Source organism: Pelecanus crispus, chromosome 1, assembly GCF_030463565.1.
Source record: "Pelecanus crispus isolate bPelCri1 chromosome 1, bPelCri1.pri, whole genome shotgun sequence".
Classification (NCBI taxonomy): domain Eukaryota; kingdom Metazoa; phylum Chordata; class Aves; order Pelecaniformes; family Pelecanidae; genus Pelecanus; species Pelecanus crispus.
Genome location: NC_134643.1, coordinates 141,738,760 through 141,760,694, shown reverse-complemented (window position 1 = coordinate 141,760,694; position 21,935 = coordinate 141,738,760). Strand labels below are relative to the sequence as shown.

Sequence of the window (21,935 nt, the reverse complement as noted above, 5' to 3'; positions counted from 1 at the left end):
ACAATCTGGTAGATGTAACCATTTCCTAGTTGAAGGAAGACACAGATTAAAACCAGCTAAAGCAGACAGAGACCCTAAAATCCACTGAATCTTTGCATTGTGCATGCTTCAGATACCAAAGTGCTGGTCTAAAATCTGGGCACTCACTTTAGGACTTTTTTGGAAACGTGTACCAGGTGAGGCATTCCTAGGCTTGGTGTAATAGATCCACGTCATTTTCCATGCATAGGGGTGGCTAGAAAAAGTCTGACTTCAGAAAATTGCATGGGCTTTTAGGCTTTCAGCAGCATAATTCTGTACATACTGGGGACATATAGATAAAATTACATAAAGTGATTTGAAAATAAAAGGATCTGGGGACATATAGATAAAATTACATAATGTGATTTGAAAATAAAAGGATAAGCAGGGCTTCTCCATTTATTTATTTTTAATGTGCTGTTTTCGCATTTAAAGCTGCACCATGGTATGGCAATGGCTAAACAATAAAACAAGCTACAGACCTGCCAAGTATATTGTGATCCTCTGATTCCAGCCCAGTAGGCTGGAGTTAAAATAATCCAGCTGGCTCAGCAATTATGTGGATGCCATTTATGGCAGCACTGTGTAAGTGGCAGGCTAACTCAGGGCTTCCTTTAGTATGTTGCCCTCCCTCCTTTAAGCCCACTAGAACAGGATTTGCACAGTCAGAAATGCTGATTCTTGTGGCTTCAGCTCCCTGCATTGTGCTGTCTCTGGCAGCCCAGTCCAGCTGTTTATGCATGTCTAATACGTCTCCTAAGGGCATTTGTAAAGGAAAACAAGCTACCCCTTCAAGGAAGGTAACAAACAATCTAAACTCAGCTGCATTTTACAGAAATTAAAGTGACTTAATTCCTACTGTGCCTCACCCTGTGGCACAGAGTATCTGGGACATTGTCGAGTTTTCACTGGGTTTCACAGCTGCTTGGTAAAGACATAACTTGTAAGATTTTTTTATGTGTGGGAGAGAGAAATGCATACCTGCTGTGTATCTAATTGAAAGGCACAGATTCATAGTGTCATCTTAGCCTGCTAACTCCTCCTCTTCCATCTCAGCCTGTGCATGTTGTACTGTGGGCATTGCAGTGGGCATGGCAGTGTGCGCTGGAGTATAGCCTCAGCTACAGAAATGTATGTTCCCATGGTGCAGGCTGAAAAACAGTATTTGGATCCTCTGAAATGTCCTGTTCAGTGTTCAGGACTTGCAGGATGGAGTTCTGTATCCTTTCTGCCATGCTTTAAATGCCAGTTCCTCTGCTCATATTGCTTGCTTGAGCACAAAGTGCAGTATATTCCATTTGACGTCAACAAAAAATGTTCTACAGATTTTGAAAAGTGACTCTATTTAAGCAAATGGTAAACAGGAGAAAAATCTACTGAAACAGGTGTGCTTCCCTTCGTCATGAAATGGTAGCCATAACCATAAGAGCAAGGCCATTTTGAATAGTGTGTGCAAAGGGTAGAGGTGGAGCTTTCCAAGGTGGAGATTGGGTCTCCTAAACATTAGAGTGTTAGATACACAACACATCCTTTTCTGCTGTCTTTTCAGACCACTGCATGTTTTGACTGCATTGAAATGTTTGGCCTGCAGGGTATTATTCAGACTTTAAGTACCTTTGATTATAATTGTTCAGAGTTTAGGTACAATCCATTTTGCTTATCTTGATCCAGTTGTATGGTGGTGCCATTAGAGGTGACCTTGGGTATCTGAGGCATCTTCAAAGGACTGATTAGTATAATACTGGACATTCATGCTCTGCTGGATTAGCAAATGGAGGCTAGGTACCTAATGTGGCAGTATGTGATGCTTTTATTTAGACGACTGAGTAAAGCCCTATGTGTCTATGCTTAGACAGTGGTTCTAAGCTCCTCTTTACAGACATGAAGATGAAGAAACTTTGTTTGTTATTCATCACATCCCAAAGAAGACATCTAAAACAGTTCAGATGCATTGCATCCTAGAAATGCCTGTTCTTCACTCCTTGATTTATTTATATCAAAGGAGTTTAGGCAACTAGCTCACATGTACGTAGTAGACATTAAAAGTCAGATGATTTTCATTCCTAATACCTAATAAACAAAAATACAATCTGCTGTTGCCTAATCAGAATATCTTTGCTTAAAAATTGCAAGACTACAAAGAAAGGCAGAAACCAAATGCAGCTATGGAGGACAATGTACCTTTGGTATGCATAATGTGTAGCTCATTAATTGGCTACTGTTTGGCCCACTGTGTGGGTAATATGATGAATATCTTATGTCATTACAGTACTGTAATGCATCTGATTTTATTGTGGACCAGTCAATTCAAATCAGAATAGGCTTTTACTAGAACAGAGGTATTTGGTATTTGGGTATTTGTAGTAGATAATATCTATGAAGATTTATTTTTCTTACAGAGTTGTTGGACAAAGGTCATGCAGCTAGGATCAAATACTTAATAACACCTGTACTAGTAAAGTTATATCAACCAATATGATACAGTACCTTGAATTTACTTTGAGGTTATGGATACCAACATAGCTAATCAATCCATACGGTAATTGGTTCATAAAAGATGAGAAAGGTGGTAACTATAAACTTTCTAGAGTTGTTTTTCAATAGGTATTGTGTCAATCCCTGTATTAGTATTCTTTATGATAAGCTGTGATTGTGACTATAAGAGCACTTGTATTTTGTTAGACTAATCCTGACTCTTTTCCTAAAGGCAGGAGCTCATAATTTGTGTATTCTTTGTGAACACTCTTTTCCATTAATAGCTGGATTCTTTATTTGTTATAAGCCAATAAACTAACAAAACAAAACACAAAACAAGGAAAAACGCACCTCATTGAACAACTACAACTCATGCTGTGCACAAATGTGTTTATTTTTCCATGTCAATATCTTCAGCTCGTAAAGAAGTTTGAAATATAACATGCTGTCTTTTATTTCTTTGTAGGTCTCCTATGTAAAAGCTATCGACATCTGGATGGCCGTATGCCTTCTCTTTGTCTTTGCTGCTTTACTGGAATATGCAGCAGTCAACTTTGTTTCACGGCAGCACAAGGAGTTTCTGAGGCTTCGAAGAAGGCAAAGACGACAAAATAAGGTACAGCTGCTTTTTACTTGGGGTGAATGAGTCTGCCCTGACAGGATGCTGATGTGCAGTTGATTTCTCACCTCAGTTCTTCTTGCCCTTGTGGGAGAGTCTTATTCTGAAGTTTCCTTTTGAGTGATTTACTCCTTGATAAGGAGCTGAAAACTCACTGCTGGGTTTATTTGCAGCTTATGAATGTCAATAGATTGGTCACTGATTCCAATAATTTTATTGTCTTCTGCAATTGCTGAGGCAGCTGTACCTTTACCTGTGAAATTAGATTTTCTTCTAAACGCCAAATATTATGCTATTATGTGTCACCCACCAACAGATAAGGAACAGTTGGAAGCAATGCCATAGAGTACCAATATTATTTCCTTGACATCACCCAGATGAGATGACATCAGCACATAGTTGAGATTTGTCTTTTGTAGTGCTACCCTAGCTAGTCATGCAAAAATGGGAGATTCCTTAGGGTAGCCCATTGCAGAGTGATCAGCAGTTCTGCCTTCACTTCTAAACCACCAGCGACTGGTGTTTTTCCCAGCTGAAACCAGGAAATGTGGCCACTTTAAAAAAAAGAAGGATTAGGACAATTTCCTTTCTACATTCTACTATTTCACAGTTTGTTACTGATACTAACTTCAGCTTTTTAGCAAAGGGACTATTTGTGAGTATCGTTATCATATCATTTTATACCAGTGACTGAAATGTAGAAGAGAGGCTTGTTTTTAACCTAGATGTCAGTCTAGAAATATTTTTAGGAAATCTGTCCACCCTTCCTGATTTTTTCTTTGGTAAACAGAAAGAAAAGAATAGACATTAAATTGAATTCTAGTCCAGTTATGACCATTCCCACAGCTATAAAGGCTTCACCCTTCCTGTATGTATGTCACTGGTTTTCCGTATCAGTAGAAACATTTAAGTTTATGCTGTACATATGCATTTGCTAGGTGAAGTAAATATTTGCTTTAGCTGTGTGAGCGCTTCAAGCCACAAATAATGGTTTCCTTTACAAGAGGGATGACAACAATGGCACAGGGCATTTGTGTTTTGACAGGTCTGTCTAATAAATGTTCTTTAGCTAATGTAATATTTGATGGATGCTCTGGGAAGCAATCCAGTGCTGTTCTCTGGTTTAATATTATTGTCAGGTGAATTGAGATTTCCGTTAAGATTAGATTACAGGAGAGAGCAGAAATGCTTGCCCGTCTGCAGGCATACATGTGAGATGCACTGTCACTGGAAGTCTTTGTTTCCAAAAACAGCATGGCAGCAGCAGAACCTGCTGTACAGGGTCTGTAATTTCAGGTTTGGATACGATGTCTTCTTTAGAGATGAACAAGTAGGCAAGAAACGACCACTGGTAAGTAACAGTATCCAGTAGCATCACTCAAAAATTATGAGGTTTCGGTCCATGGAAGTGGTCATTCATCTGTTGTGGGAATGATTATTCTGGTGACTATATTAAAAAAAAGTTATTTAAAACCAAATCACCAGAAGATCTGTGTTTATCGTAAGCCAGTTGGTACATGGATTCTTTACAAAATGGGTAATGCCCTAATTAAATACAAGGAAATATTCTGCTGGGGTAAGAATCACCTATCCATTTGCACAGGCTTGCTTTCACTTTTCCTATGAGTCTGGTTGCACGAATTTCAAAATAGGGAATAATGTTACTAAGGCCATCTCTTTAGGAGGTGTTTCCTGCGTCTCTTTACTTCAGTTTGTCTCTCATGATTTTCTCAGTATATTTTGCCTTGAAAGTGATTCACGTTTTTTTGCGTGATGGTCCTGTCTAACTGAGCCATTCTTCTCTTTGCGTGTTGTGTATGTGTGTTTTTGTGTTATCACTGTGATATTTTCATTCTTGCTGCTGCTATCTATGCTGACACTCTGGGGACAGGCACAGGCTATGACTGCTGGGAATGAAAGCGTCGAGTCCGTGCGGCGCATGAATGGCTTGCGGAGCAAAGAGTCATCAGCTTACGGGACAGTGAATCAGATCGGCAATTCAAGTTTGAGGGTAAAACTGTAGTGAGAAAGAGAAAGCAAGAGAGAGTTTTAGTATGTGCAGTGATGTCATAAATCAGCAAAATGGATGATTTTGATGGCATCACTAGTAGTCTCTTGTATTCTCTTTGCTAAATGTCCCCACAAAATATACAATACTGTCCCCAGCAGTTTCATGTTGTACATTCTTGTGGGCCGTCCTTATGCTTGCTTTTTTCCATGGCTGGCTTGTGCCACCCCCATTCCAAACCTGCAAAGGAAAGTGCATATATATTCGGTAGCCCGGTCATATTTAAATATAGGGTGAATGGGAGTGGACTGGAGCATAGGAAATGCCTTGAGACAGAAAATCCCACATTGTGACATCTTTCAGATGAGTGCATTCCAACAATATTTGGTATGTATAATGAAATGCATTTTTATTGGTATGGTGTTTATTCCGGAACCATCAACCTGAAGTGTTCCTCCTCTTGATGTCCTGAGCCCTCTTTAGGGGAATATGAATATCTATGAATGAAAAAATTTATTTCGTTCGTTTCTTTTCATTTGCTTGGAGAAGAGCCATGGAGCTGAAATCTTTTACACAGAGTAACGTGTAGCAGATCTGAAGCAATATGATAGCAGCTGATAGATCCAGATTACGGGTGAGTTGCAGAGGTAATAAAATCAGTGATGGAGAGAGAAATGAGCTTAGTGTGCAGCTCACTGCTTGGTACTGGTGGCTGAGAAATGAAATTTATTCATTTAAATAAATTGGGACTAGGATTTAAATCTCTCAAGACCTGATTTCCCGGAACAAAAACATTGCCTGAGCAGCTTTTGAGCTGTAATGGGCCTCTGACTTTGATCAAGCTCTGTAAAGTTATGTGATTATAAGATGCAGATTATTTCAGTGGATTTTGCACACTGTAAAGGGAATTAGTAGCTTTCAAAATCAAAGCAAAAATCACGGTTCGCATTACACAGCAAAATTAGGATAGGGGGTTTGCAATGCAATAAATTGTTCACTTGCAAAGCTACGATATCAAGCAGTAGAAGAGACACTTCATTTCTGGATACTCTCTACCGTAGAAATAATCATATTTACACATATACAAAACTGATCCTAAAAAAAAAAATTCAGGGTCTCTCTAGAAGATAGGACCAGTATTACTATGCTGTCACTGGAAAGCTAATGCCATACAACTACAAAAACAGTCCAAGTAAGTAGTCAGTGTTGTGTGTCTTATCAGTCACATAGTGCTAGCATTCCAGCTAAGGTTCATGTAAGGCTCAGTTACCCTCTCTCTAAGGAATGCTTGCAGAAACCTCTCTTCTGCTTTTGAATATTGTGTATTACATGTACAGCCAGAACAGTACACAGAGGGGCCATGTCACTGCAGTACTCTTGCTGCAAAGCCCTAAGAGCTGGAGCTGCACTGGAATTGATTTCCCCTAGAGAACTCCCACCACAGAAGCGATGTGCACTTGAGAGGTGAACAGAGGAGACATACCAAGACGGAAGTTTCTGGACCAATGATACCATAGCTGTAACTCGGTACTTTTCTGCTCAAGAGAAGGACGTTTGTGTACAGAGGAGAGCAGAGCAACATAGTCTGTAGTGCCACAAGAAGCCTCACAAGCAGGGAGCTTGACTTGCTGAGGTATGGCTCACTGAACTAGGGTTTATGGTGAACGCGAATCTACAAGTCACAGGCAAGTGATTGTGACACAGTCAAGAGGAGACAGTGTAAAAGAGGGGTGATTGAATATTTATACTGCATCATTCAGTGCTAATCTGGGGATAGAAAAAATAGGTGCCAAACCATGCCTGACCAGGATTCCTCGGTTTAGCAGCTAGATCTACAAAAAAAGAAAAACACTGTTCTTAGTTTTGTAAGCCTATATCTCTGTCACTGCTTTCATTATTGCTTCTGCTGGGCCTTGTTCTTCTTAGTGCCACAACCCTCAGAGCATTGCGTGAAAGCACAAGACACCTTAAGAGACCATCAGATCTCTTAAGCCAAAGATCAGGCTGGTTAATGTTTCTCTACTGAAGTCCAGGTTGTGTTGTTGATGGTCCAGAAATTGTATTTACAGCTGAACCATTGACCTGTCATTGCATTAGAACAGATTGCACTACCAGGACCTGTTGCCATCTTCCATACAGAATAAATCCCTATACGCTCAGGTAGTCAGTGTTTCAACCTGTCTGCCTACCCCATGCAGTTGGAGGAAGCATTCAATGCTTGTCTTAAAGATTTGTGTAGTCTTCCTGCTCACAATGAAATACACCCAACAGTAGCAATACTTCACTGCTGAGAGAAATGGTTGCCTATTTATTATATATCATGATACTACTTTTTGCATAGAGAGAGCACAGGCTGCAGAAGCTGTGAGTCTGATGGTACTGAGGATGTAGTACAGTTTCATTATATTAAAATCTAAATTTGCATAGTGCCAGATCACCTGAAAGAAAGGAATTTCTTTCTTAAATATGACTTGTAATATTCAAACAAGATTTGCTTATTTTTCAAAATGATGTGTTTCCAGAGAAGCAAAAGAACTCTGTTTACACAGGTTCAGTCATCCCTTTTTGAAAACAGTAATTATTATGTTATATGATCAGTAGTCAAAACAACTCACAATACACTAGTATTCATACCACCATCTCAAAGATGTCTTCCTAAATAATATGTATGATGGTTACCACTGTGACCAAGAATAGGGGTTAAGTTTGGGACCATTAATGTTAAAAGCAATACTTTATTGCTTGAGCGAAAAACTGTGCAGCTGGAGGCTGTGACAGACTTTAATCCCATGTGCAGGGAACGCAGAGCAATCAAACAACAATGCTGCAGCCAGGGGGGTTCACATGCATGCAGATTAGCCAAGGGAGGCACAAATGGTATTTTCAAATGAAAAAGCTGGGACTCAGACTAGGTGATTACAGCAGCAAAGGATAATTCCACTAAGCAAAGATGGCAGCAGCCGGAAGAGTCCTTCAGAGAACTGCTGGTCTCTGGATGGAGGTGCAGGTGGCAAGGCAGGTACCCCAAGTGCCCAAACAAAGTCGCTGCAACTGTCAAGATGATATAATATTTCCATCTTTAAAAAGCAGAAGAGGTACTCATTGAGTAAAAGCGATTTTCAAAGGCTGTCTCTACCATTTTAATCATACTGAAATCCCTTCGTCAGACCCCCCCAGACAATTTTCTAAGATTTTCTAGCCTTGCTCATTTGAAAAAAAAATCAGTGCCTTCGGCCTGACTTTGCCTTTAAAACACTTGGTACTACTGTAGCCGGTGGAAATTTTTTCCCACTAGCATCCGTGTGCACCGCACTCGGTGGGGTGACGTGCATGCTTCGTGTTATGTAAGGTGCTGCATCATGTGAATAATGGAAGTGCTCAAGGAAAGCCCTTTTTGCTGAGCTATTTTTGGTACTCACCAGGCGAGCTCAGGCACATGAGTTTCATTGTGAAAAATAGGAATCTGACTCTGAATGGCTTCCTCTCTCACACACATCTTGCTTACTTAATGGATTAAAAAGCACATAGCTTCTGCTGTAGATAAGCACCCTCAAGATATTGCAGTTACTTTTCTTTCTCCAGGGCAATTGCATTAGCACTTTAATTTAACGGCAGAAAAAATCCAGCAAAAGATAAATACACAAAAATGATCGTTTAGCTTCAAGTTACAGTCCCGCATACGACTGCACAGAACCAGTTAAATAATAGACACAATACATTTCAACCTGTTGCCATGTCACCTTGTGACTTCATCTGAATGTCCTTGTCTGTCATTTTATTGTGAACATGAATAGGCTAGGAATGCCCCTAGTTAACATTAGCAAAGTATCTTTATTGTTTATTAAACGGGGTTACTACAGTGAGTTTAAACATTTAAACAAAAGCATCATTTCAAACTGGAAAAACACCTGGATAGAAATCCTTAGTCTAGCTCTAGGCACAAGTCTGAAGAGAGACAGGAGTCCCCAAAGAAAGAGTAACCTGTAGGAAAAGAAGTAGTTCAGCCATGGGGGTGGTATCCAAGCAATGGATCAAAAATCGACTAAGAGCAGTCTGTCCAGGTGGACGGACTAAGCTTACTGGAAGTGCAGATTTTCCAGTGAAAAGCTAACACAGAGAAAGAAACAGTGGAAGAGAGAAAGTGTTTTTTATAAGGGACTTTTTACAAGTGTTGTGAAAAGTGAAATGGAATCTTTTCCCTCCCTTATTGGAGGAGGGAAGATTAAAAAACTGAAAATAAGTATCAGTGTTGCATGTGTTTTACAGCCTCAGACATAGTAAGATGATGGCCTATATGGGATGGATTTTTCACTCCAAACCAAAAAACAGAAGAGAAAAAAGATAGTTACATTTCAAGGGAGAGAACTCTGAAAACCAAATAAAAATTTGGGTACATTAAACATTCCATAATCAAAGGCAGACTATTTTATGGAACATGTAATACCAGTTCCTGAGAAAGACCTCCAACTATCAAGTCCCAAATATCTAAGCATTAATTAAAGCTGGTAGAGTACAAGTGCACGAAAGTAATGGAATCCAGGTACCAGAGTAGAGGCAAAGGCAGGAGAACAAAATCAGGAAACAAAATTCATAGTTCTGGAAAAAAAAAAAAAAAAAAAAGGAAGGCAGGGAAAAAATGCCTACTCTGGAGGTGGTGAAAGCCAGAGGAGTGAAGAACTAATGGGGAGTTGCTAAGGCTGCAGAGTGGTGAATCTTTATATCCACTGCAATGATCAGAGTGGTGCAACACAGAGTACTCGGTGGGAGCAGGGGACAGATAATCAAACTGTAGGGACCAGGCACGGCACCAAAGCAGCAAGTAGAACAGTGATACTACAATATTTCAGATCTGGGATGACAAAACGACTGTATGCTGCACCACTTGTGACAGGTAGGACTGGAAAAGCCAGAAGGAGTACTTGATAATTTTTTTTTGTTGTTGTTTGCTTGGTAGTGTTACTTTGCTTTAGAAATTCCGAGTCCTCTCTTGTATCTACCCTGCATGCAGTGGCTGTAAGGATCAGCTCTGAACTGACAAGCCTTGGGGACTGAAGTTTGCACTTCACTCGAGTGAGTTTGTCCTGGTAGTTACTCATGAACAGCAGGAAACATGCCAGAAATGAACTCTGCAGTTTTCCAGCTCATGAAAGGTGCTCTCCAGCTGGGTGCAAATGTCTCATTTTTCAGAATACCTAGGGGAGAGTGCAAACTGAAAATAGGGCAGAGGAAGCTAGAAGCCAGGAAACAGTGTTCTTCTTATTCATGCTTTAAAGCAACAAGAAGTAGCTTTTCAAGAATTACCTGCCACAGGCACAAGCTTTTTTTTTCCAGATTATTTTAGAAAACTGTGATTCTTTCTCTGGATGTGTTGTGGCCCACCTTACTTCATGGAAAAAAGCCGGTAGAACATGTGTTTCATGATAAAAAAATTAAGAAAGTGGACTTCAGGAGGAGTATGTTTAACCTGAACTGCCCCTACCCAAGACTCCAGAGAGTGAAAAGCCATTGCATTCCGAAGATTTAAGCTTAGGCTGCACAGGGGGTGAAGGAAACAACTTTGCCCCAAAGCTGACTCCTTTGTTCTTTCCCTGTAGGTAGCATATCTTTACTCTTTCCCTGCACAGAGTTGGGACCCACTAAGGCCCTGGGCTCGGGGTTTCTCACTGCAGTGATCATCAGTTCCTCTTTCCAAAGGGGAGTGAAGACACCTGGGAGGAGAATAGTTTCTGATCCCATGTTGCCAGGGGTCCATCCTGATGCTTCATATGAGTTCTGAGTTCTGTCCCAAGCTTCATTTTCAACAACAAAGTATGTCGGCATGAATAAATATAAATTAGCATTGCTGCAAGAGAATCAAAGGGTTGCGCAGTTAGAGCCAAGCATAATGCAGGCTGAGAATACCAGCACTGCTGTATCCGTGTATTTCTACCCTGACTTGCAACTGTGCTCACCCTGCACATCTCCAGAGCATAGTACGCCAGTTGTATCAAATTACATGGTAAATTGGTGAGATGGGCAAGTGTTCAGTAGGATCCATGAAATGCATATTTACATCTGACCCAATTAATCCCGTTCTCCACAGGGGATAAGAAGCTGCTATTTGAATGTAATTAATTGTGAAGCATTCTGTAATGATGTTGTCCAAATGACATTGTGCAAAACCAAATTGTATTAAGTAGACTGTTGAAACCTCATGCTGTCTCAAGGTCTGAAAAACTTCATGGGTTCCAGTAAAATCCAGTTTTTATAGTACTTTTAAAAAAGTAGTGTTGAAGCTATTTGCTTCTCTACCTTTTTTTCCAGAGGGAAAACAACATTGTTTAGTTATTTCTGTTCAAGTTAACAGCCATTGTTTATGGCAAACTGATCAGTCAGAGCCTGATTCTGACACATTTAGTTTGATTTAATGATCAGACATGTTAATTTCACTTGATCCACTGCTAAAGTGAGATGCTATTTGCTGTAAATATAGATATCTGTACTTGGCAATTTCTTTTGCTGCCTGTTGGTTTTTTGGGCGTTTTTTTGGTTGGTTGGTTGGTTGGGTTTTTGTGTAATAACACTAATCTGTCTTGCACAAAAGAAGCAATTGGCCAGCTGGATAGGTGGAGAAGGAGATTTTCTTTGCTACAACATGAGGAGGGAGCTAGACATAGTTACACGGGAAGGAATAAACACCTTGAAGCTCCATGTATTCTGTGTGCTTGTTGCTGAGTCTTCCCAGAGTCTGCACAAAGACCCATTTCAAGTTGGGAGTATATGAAAACTCCTTGCCAAGGCCAGCCATGGGTCACTAAAAATTTACGCCACTTCTTGCCCTTGTGACTGGACTCTTCCCATGGCATCTCAGAGCTGGCACAGCCCTGGCCCTTCCCACACAACACTTCTTTACTACAGCAGAATCAATGTCAAGAAGGACTTACTGTTGGAAAGCTCAGTTTTCCAGTGGCTGGTTGAATATATCTGAGTGTGCCAGAGTGTTTTTAACTCTTGGATAAACGGATTGGAAGGGTCAGAAAAGGCTACTGTGGTTGCCTAAACATGTAGCATAACAGAAATCCAGAATCCTACCTGTGAATTTCTGCATCGAGCCTGTAACTTCTCTCTGAGCGAGAGCATAGCTCTTCAAATCATTTAACTTCTAACCTGTGTGTGTGATTTCTCACACAGATACTGCGCGTGCATTGGTACATCCACATATATAATACACTTGCAGAAGTGCAAGTTATTTTACCAAGGTGCCAAGGTTTTAATTTCTCTGTGATATCATGACAAGACTCCTAGGAAACATGATGCCTTTGTTTTCATGCCTCACCTCAGTCTCTTCAAGCAGTTCTCCATGTCATTTTCTGAGATAACTCCTGCTAGTCATGTGGAAGTGCTCTGCCTGTGACTGACTCATTCATTTTTCTGTTAAGCCTTCTCAAGCCTGTTGGTGGTAAAGACTTGCCTTCAGGTGCTCTGTAATCTTCATCTGTCAAAAGAATAACTAATTAAGAATGGAGATCACAAACCCTTTTCATTAGAGATTATTTGAGTTGTACAAATGTGACATCTTGCATGCCATTCTAGGAAAGCAAGATGTGCATTTCCTCCTCAGGATGTAAAGTCTTACAGGTACCTGCATGCAGCAGCTCTGATACTCTCTAGCGCAAACTTTCCAAGAAGTTAATGTCTCTGTTGTCTGTTAATTTATGCCAGCTTTCTCTTTCACTTCCAAGGAGGGCTCACTTTTCTAATATGGTTTGTTTCTGTTGTCAAATTGACAAGAAAGAGTTGTATAACAATTTATGAAGAAAACCCAAAGGGTTTTACCACATTCACGATCTTCAGGTTTTGCAAAGCACAGTGTAGAACCAGACACCAAGTCTCCTGATTTGCTCCATCTGCAGAATTTTTATCTTGTAGGCTTTTCTTCTGTGCTGAGCATGGCAGGCAAGGGAAATTACAGCAAGTCTAATCAAGTGTGATGCTACTACATGCTGGTGAGATCAAGATAACGTGTGCATCACAGGATGCTCTTTTAGAGCCCTTGGTATCTTCTGTCTGGAAGATGTACAAGGTCCTAATACTCCTTTCTCACCATTACATACCTAGTTATATGAATTGAGATGTATTTGTTTGGCCCCACATGTTTCATTTCATGTGCAGCATGGGTGCTTACACTGCGTAAGTACTTTGTCCTAACTTTGAAAGGCAGGTGACCCTGCCACTGTCGTGGGAATTCCCATGTGAAATTTGGGGGACATTCTTGTGTTTGCGGATTTTTACACCAATGAGTGGACACTCAAGTCTTCTGAAAATCACTTTGTGCTCTTGCTCAATAATTGTGCTGCCCTACCAATAGACTATATAGCTATTTCCTGTAACCTTCCAGTGGCTCTTGCAGAAGACAATTGCCTTTCTTTCAAGTTTTGCAAGTTCTTGACCCATCTTTTACAGAGGAGCAGTGGCAAATTATGCAGCTATTCAACTGCAGTTTCCTTGTTAGACCACAAGGTCAGATAATCTCCCATCAGACAGGTCCCTCCTTGGTTATTTGTGCGTGTGTGTGTGTGTGTGTGTGTGTGTGTGTTAAGATGAAAAAGCAGAAGAGGCATAACATATTGTAGATATTATTCTCCTTACATTAGCTTTACACTGTATTTCCCACATAGGTCACTGGATTTCTTTTGTGCCTGCCTACCTGGTAATTGCCAGTTTCCTCCAGGCTCCCATATGCTGGCATGTCCTGCCATGCCTGGGTTTCAGCTTTTCTGAATTTATTAATTCTAGTTGTCTCTCTGAGTCTCTTACATTTGGGTGTCATGTTCCTCACTCCAGGTAGCCTCACAGCACTATGCCTGCTACAAGGAAGAAAATTAACTCTATTCCAGCTGAAACTAGGACACTCACCAATATTTCTAGTAATGATTTGCCTAGCAAAACTAAAAAGAATTAGTTGTTTCTCTATTTATCTGCTACCTTCACAATTATGCTCTATATAGCTTTTTAAATTACTTTTCAACCCTTTCTTACCAAGCGTGAGCTTAGTTGCTCTTCCTACACAGTTTGAAAATCTGTTTTTTGGCTTTTCAGCCTAGTCAATGTGTTCTTCATGTAGCATTTGTTTTCAGCTTAACCTTTCTACCTAGCAATAGTCAAATTTCTTATTACAGACCCTGTAAAACTGGATTCCTATCAGAAATAATATATCTTTATTATAGATTTAAAATGAAAAAATGCTTGTAAACAATTGTTTTGGTAATACCTACAGAAAGGTATATTGGATTTAAATTCTTGTTTTCAGGTGTATATCTTAGGCAAAATTAACTTATCGCCTGTTTAAGCTAAGCGTGCTGTATTATAGTCAGAAGGTGAAGGGACTTGGTAGGAACATTCCTTCTGGTCATTATCCAAAGTTAGAAGTTAAATAGCCAGTGTAGCTTTAAATTTAAATGGGGCAGCTGTTCAGCAACTGGCTGCATCTCTTTGCTGTGGGAAGCTCCATCTGGAGAAGACAAACCCCAAGAAGGCTGTCCCATGTTAGGCCAGGGCTCTGCCTGGCACAGGAAGCTCTCTGTGACAGCAATATGTCCTCGTGCATCCTCCTGGGCTCCAGGACTTTGCAGCTCAAGGACTTTCTAAGCCAGAGATGGTATTTTTGTGATGAGTAGCCTTTACTATTTATGGACAGAGCAGTCAGTTCAATGTGATGATTTATGAATTAGTAAAACGCTTTTCTTAAACTTGCTACGAGTTGTTCATATTAGCTCCTCAGCATTTGTGGGACTAGGAGAACATACGGCCACTGGACCTGCCAGGAGTACATGTTGGGAGTCAAAAGGGTGTTAGAAGTAGAAGAAGATCTTGTGAGAGGTTAATGAAGAAATAGAAATAACCAAAGCTATGTCTTAGGTGAAAGCAAACAGGATGACTAATGGTTTTGCAAACTGTAATGCATATTCACAGGGTTCAGTCAGTTTTTGTCATGAACAAAGTAATACTGAGTTCAGTGACTGTGCCTGCAAGGAGAGCAGGGTCGAATGAGAAATGAGGAGAGCGAGTTACACTGGTTTTCTTTCCTGATCTGAGGTATTTATCTTTGTACAATTACATGAACAAGAGCAGGAACAAATTTAGCATATTTAAGGATTTAGCATAAGCCAACTTCATCCTGCCGTTTCAGATTTCTCAGGTGGTGGCTAGGGGTCCTTTAGTCCATGCAAGCAAGGAAGCAAAAACAATGGAGGAAAGTAAGATTATTTGCTCCCATAATTAAAAAAAAAAAAAAAAAAAAAAAATCACGAAGCACTAAGTCAGTGCTGCTGTTCCAAATCCTCACCTTTCATGTCAACTTCAGATCTTACATAAAAGCAATTGATTAGCTACGTGTTGCAGTTCTTTTTTAAAATGTTTTTGAGCACTGCCATTTTGTTTCTTATTTTGGAGATGTCCTAGATTTGTCTGTCATGAACTTCAGTGGAGTCAATTCTGTATTTTTTGCTAATGGGTTGGTCTTTTCTTATTCTGCTTTTATTGCTACCTGTGCTGGATGTTCATGCAGTAGAGATATAAACTGTACTTTTTCATAGGGACCAAACAGGTGTGTGAGGAAAGAGTAATAAAAAGTCCAGAGAGGGTAGCTTTTTGCAGGCACAGGAAACTTCTTGGTCTCTAGCTGTAAATACTCTTTTTTTTTTTTTTTCACATTTGCACAAAGGATGTTTTTCCCCAAATACACAACAGCTCTTTTAAGATGCTCTGGTGCTGCATGCTCCTGTTCTATTACTTCTAGATACTGCGGATACCTGTTTGTGTTGTCTGTCTCTTATTTGCTCTTCGATCTTTGTTCACTTTCCCTTGCAGATTATCTTGTGTTATTTTGTTGTAAAAATAATCTATTTTAATTTTGCTTTTCGACATGTGAAGACTGATGATTTTTTCACCCTTCTTTGTTCTGTTACTGCTTTTGCCTTTGTTTGGTGAGTTATCTTGTGGGTGTTTGTGTAGCTGGGGTTGAATAACAGGCTTATATCATGACAATGGATTTTTTTCATCAGACGCTATGTTTGAACCTAACAGCTGTTATTTCCTGAATATTTTTCAAATGCCACATGAGGCTAATAGATGGTTTTATTGCATGTGGCATCCCAGCCATTGTTCTCAGAGTCTCACTTTTTTTCTGTCACTGCTATATGTTCCTCCTTCAGCTATGAAACAATAACCTAGTTCTCCTGCAGTGAGGTCTTGTTCATCAGAGGGGAGATAGAAAGGTAATTTTGGAGGGTGTACCACACCTTATCTATTATGTGAGCTGTGGGCTGCCTTAGCCCGAGGCAGACGCCTGCACTCCCAAAGCACTGTACTCCGGAGGTACAAGGGTACCCCAGGGGTAATTGGTATGCCATGGTGGGATGTGAATTTTGACTTTTCTTTTTCCACAAGTCCTCCCCTCTTGCCTTCCATATCAAAGTGAAGATGTCTGAGGAAGTGGTACCAAATTCATGTGAATCTGGGGATCTTTTCTGCTGGCAGCTTTCAAAGCTTCTAAGCAAAGAGGCTTAGACTTTAGCTTCTTTGCATGTTTAAAGCATTACAACATAGAGAGAGCTGTTTGGCCTGGACAGTTATTGATTTCTATTCTGTTCTTCAAACTATAAAAACACAGAATCATAGGATGTCAGGGAACAGGACCAGAAGAGCCCTTGAGAGCCAGCTGGCAGAGCCGGCACCAAGCAGCACATTGGGAGATTTACAGTTGCCAAAAATATTAATCAGTGCTCTTAAACAATTTCTTCTGTAATGTGCCCAATATATCAGGAGTGAGTTTAAGAGAGATTTGTGAGGAATTGGTCCTCAGGGAGACTGTGAGCTGAATTATATCTCTTTGTGGATGTGCTGACCTGCAGTTGAGTATTTCTGATTTACACCCTGTAATTCTCCTTGACTTGCAAGTACTCCTGAAACAAAGGTCAGTAAAAAAGTATCTGAACAATTTTTTACCATTCTGGACAGGAATAACAATAGGCTCTTTCTATCCTAAGGCTCTTTGGTTCCCCTTCCTTCTGCAGCAGCACAGGTTACAGCTGCAGTATGTTGCTGAAATACAGCTATACAAGTTTGTATTTTGTAACTTGTGCCAATCTCCTACTGAGATGTCTGCTTTCTGAGTCTGTGCCCTCATCCTTTCTTAGCACTGAGAACTGCCTTTCACCCTATAGCCCCTTTTAGAGGTTACTCCTAATTTTAACTTCTGTCTGGACTGAGGAAACAATTTTTCAGCACATAGATGAGGAGCCAGGATTAATCCAATACTTATTTTGACAGTGATATAAAACCCATAAATGCATGATGCAGTCTAAAAACAACCTGCCTGAGCTCAGTAATCAGACATTTAAAAAACAGTGGCAGAAGAGCAAAGCTACGGATTAAGATGCATGATGATTTTCTTTATTTAATAGAAAAGTATGTAGAATTTTAATTACAATCGGGAGATTTTATGTTTGCTGCAAGTACTCATGTGGGTTGCTAACGTGACAACTATGGTTTGACAAGGAAGGACCACACAAGGCAAGACTTGAAAACTGGCAGATAGGAATACAGTAACTATTTAGTTTTGGGCCCTGCAAGAGAACACAAATCTGAAATGAATATGTGACAAGTGGGCAGTATTGGATTTCTGTGTGAGGAGTTGACAAGGCAGACAAACAGCAGCCATATATTATCTCTGATGGCAAAAAGATCACATCATTTATAACCTTTGAAGCAGCAGAAAAACTGAATGCAACATCATCTTATAATGATCTAAGAGAGAACTGTCTCTTATTTTTTTTTTCTCCCTGGTTATATATAGCTGTTAGAGAGGGCCCTGCTGAGCAGAAAATGGAGCATATGATCAAGGGCAGTCCAGTGAGTCAATTTACTGACTAATACTGTAGATTATCATGTCAAATATATAGCACCATAAGTATGAACAATAATGAAGCCTAGTTTATTTCTTTCCTGTAAATTGAAATGAAGATGTGATTGGAATTGCCACACCTTGGATATATAAGCCAGATTCTCTTAATCATCCAAAACAAATTGCCTTATTCTTTATATTGACATTTATTTTAGGAGCCATTCCAAGACTGGCAAGCTGAAACCATCTATTTAAAAGTGTCAAATGCATTTAAAATATCCTCTAGACAGCTGTCCCCTCAGGTGATGGTTCAATGGTCTCGCGCTTTGAAAGACCTGCTCCCCTCAGACCCAAAGAAGGGATAACTCGGCCTTTCATCCTGTGGGGAGAAATCATTCAGTACAGCGTCATGCAGAGACACTGCAAATGAGCTCCGAGATGATCAGTAAACCATCCAGCCATGAAGCCGACACGGCAAGAGACTCATAGAAACCCCAGATGGCCATCGAAAGGAGCCTTTCCTTGCCTGCTCCTCTGTCTTCCCACACTTCAGAGTGTCAGTGAGCAAGCGTGAGGAGGTGGATATTGCCTATATTGTACGGACTCCATGGGTCTTCTTCCAGCATTTTTGTTTTCCTTCCAAATTACAGGGAGAACACATCCATGTGTTTTGTAGGTTTGTTTATGACCTTGAGCAGTAAGGTGGTATTCTCTGTAATGTCAAATTGAACACCACCTGAAGAGAAGGTACAGTTAGCAATATGGTAAAATTTCCAGTCCATACAGAAAGGCTTCATTTTAATTTAGCTGTGCAATACCAGAGTTCTTGTGTTTTACTGGTGTCCAAGCTCCACGTAAAATTCTGATCACCTTTTGGTCTGTCAAAATTCTAGCATGAACAAAAACTTAGGGAAATAACATTTGAATTACAAGTCATTGTCATTCCTCCAAGGATAAAAAGAGTACATAATCAATGTTATTGATTTCTAAACTCCTTTCTCTAAGAAGAGAGCTGAGAGTAATTGGAGAGACATTTACTGTTTGCTAAAGATAAGTCACAAAGCCCAAATATTGCTTATCTGTTAAGTATCATTTCCTGAAGGTGGTACTTAAGCTAATATAGAAATTAGCACAGTGTTATAAATTTAGCACATATAAGGAAAAGCAGATGGTACTCCTGTGATTGAACATGTCATTGGAGTACTCCAGAGCATGCCAAATCTTTAATCTATTACTATTTGCATATATGACCACATTACTGTGTTTTCAGTAGACTAGAACATGTACTATGCACAAACAACAAGTCTTTTTGCTGAGCTTTAAACTTAGAATAAAAATGAAATCCCATTTGCTGATTTTGCAGCTCTCATTGGGTTCATTTTCCAAAGCCTCCAAATGGTTCATGTTACACGTTCTGGGCAGTCAGAACAAAGGCACAGATAGCTCCATGGGCCAATGCACTTGGCAGTCTTCAGCTTTCCATGCCAGGAATGGGGCATGCTTTATGTCATGAACAATAAAGCAAATGAGAAGCGATGCATTTCAAAATGCTTTGTGGTGCTGAAAAGTCTTCGAACAATTAGGAGCTCTGTGGATATCCAAACGTAGAAGATTTTCACTGAAAAAACATCAACTATTTCCTGGCTATTCTTAAAAGGTAGACTAACACCTCTCAGTTCAGAGGTGGACTTGGCAAGGTGGAGCTCTACTTTTATGATTTGTCTTTTCTTTGGAGGAAGACAATTTAGCCTCAAAGAGCAGAAAGGGGCAAGAGCAGATAGGGGTTGAGGAAGGAAATGAATTTTGCAAGCAGAAGGTGGAGGTCACATATTTAGAAATCAGTGAGGATGAAAGCATCAAAGAGGAAGGAGGCAACAGCAGAACTGGGAATTAGTGAGGCAAAATGTGTGGTAGAAAAAAGTAGAAAAGGAGTCAAGAAGAGAAGACACAGGTGCAGAAGGAATGAGACAGGGAGGCAAAAGGTCCACAAATGGCTATTGAATACCATTTCCTTAATCAATTTGCCTGTGTTTCACATAAGTGGCTTTAAGACCCAATTCATGTTTCCAGGTCAGAGGACGAACAAATCCAGTTAAAGCCCACTCATTATAAATGCACAGTGTGTGTGATATCCTATTTTGCAGTATTTAGGCTGCCCCCAAACCCATCATCTTGTCTGATTCTGGTAGAGTACCTGCCTGGTACTCATGAGGCTGTTGGATGTCCAGTGAAGTAGAAACCCATGCTGCCAGGTCTCCCTTTGTCTGGGGGGACCCCTGCACTTCTTCATTCTCTGGTTTATTGGCTTACTTTCTGCACATGATCCTTCCCCAGGTGTTATCCCCACACAAAAGTAAGACCTCAAGGTCAGGTGGTTGTAGGCCCTCAAAGTGAGTCCTGACCTCTTCAGTATACCCAAGGACAGGCTTCTCCAGAGCTCCAGCGCTGCAAACACTGATTTAAAATTACTCCAGGACACATAAAAGATGAAACATACAACATGCACATTTCAGGAATGTTGCTGGCATAGCAACCCTTTATTTTGGTGTTACTCTTGCGGTCTCTCCTCTAGATAAATTAATCGGACATCTCCCATCTTCCTTGGTATTCTTGAGCAAAACTTGAGTTCAGATGAGCGTCTGAGATCCTCTCCCAAGAATACTTCTTCCATTGCTATAGCCATGCTTCCATGTTTCATCTGCCTGTAGCTGTCAGTACTGTCTTTTCTTATATGCTATTAAATCTATTGTTTCAGGTTATCCTTTAGTCAGTTTTGTGAAGTAATAGAAGTCCATCACCAAGTAATCTGTTGCTTAGTTACTGGCCTGGGCAGATGGTCTCCTGGAGAGTTGCCAGCACCCCACCACAAATCCTGCTCATGGGCAGTGAGGATTGGGAAGGTTTAATGACCCTCACCCATGTGTTCTGTATCCCTTCTTCTCAGAACTATATTCCCATCTGAAGGGGAAAAGCTAGCAGAAAAGTTAGCATTTTGAGAAGTTATTCAAAATGGAGTTTGCAGTTTAATAAACTCTCTGGAGAGAGCTCCTAACCTTAAGCTGCAATACAAAAATTCTCACTAGGTGGACTGCCCCCTAACAAATGCCTTTAGGGAATACAAAAGGCATTAGATGACTAAATTAAGCAGATGTCCACATGTATATGTATGTGCACATATCTACATGTGCAGATACATAGAGACTGTGTGTGTATATTTGTGTGTGTGTGTAATACAGTAAAAGAAAAACTATCAAACCCATTTTAAATGAAATCTTATTTCATTTCTCTTCTATGCATACTTCCAATGACCTTGTAGGATATGTGGATTTATTACTTACCAGATGAGAAAAAAACCCCCAACAATTCTGTGTAAAGATTGCACTACCAAGTTGCTATAGCACTGAGTGCCGTTGATTTTTACCTCATGATGAATATTTATTTTGCTGTGAATAAATAGTATCAGAGTTTTATAGAGCAACCCTCATAGAAGCAAAACAAAATGAAAATACACAAGTCTATTTGTGTAGTAAATTTCTACTACATTCAAACAGTCAAGATGTTTCTAAGATGCGACAATTTAATTTTAGAAACAAGTCTGAAGTGCAGATAGCTGGCAAATACTTTGTTCAACCCAATCACACTTCAGAGCTATGTAAAAACAGGTAGAGAAATCCAGATTGCAATCATGGCTAACAACAAGAAATAAATGATATGCAAAGCCAGAAAGGATAATTTGTGTAATAGACAATACGAAAGGAAAACTGACCCAAAACATTATTTATTGGAAGTCTGGTATTAAGGACTGATAATTGGAAAAAGAAGGTGTTTATTTATCAATTGGCCTGTCTCTTCAGGGAAAAAAAAGAACCCACACAAAATTTATAAAATTTGTTTGTGAATATTTTAAGATTATTCAGATATTCTTGACT

General features: G+C 39.9%; 1 protein-coding gene across 2 annotated transcripts in view; it reads left to right on the top strand.

Annotated features, from left to right (window-relative positions):
- GLRA2 (glycine receptor alpha 2) overlaps positions 1-21,935 on the top strand; it is a 132,562-nt gene that overhangs the window by 101,033 nt on the left and 9,594 nt on the right. For both annotated transcript variants that reach the window (XM_075727970.1, XM_075727971.1), the window contains exon 8: positions 2,963-3,112. In XM_075727970.1, coding sequence (XP_075584085.1) covers positions 2,963-3,112 — 150 coding nt within the window. The remainder of the gene's footprint in view (positions 1-2,962; positions 3,113-21,935) is intronic.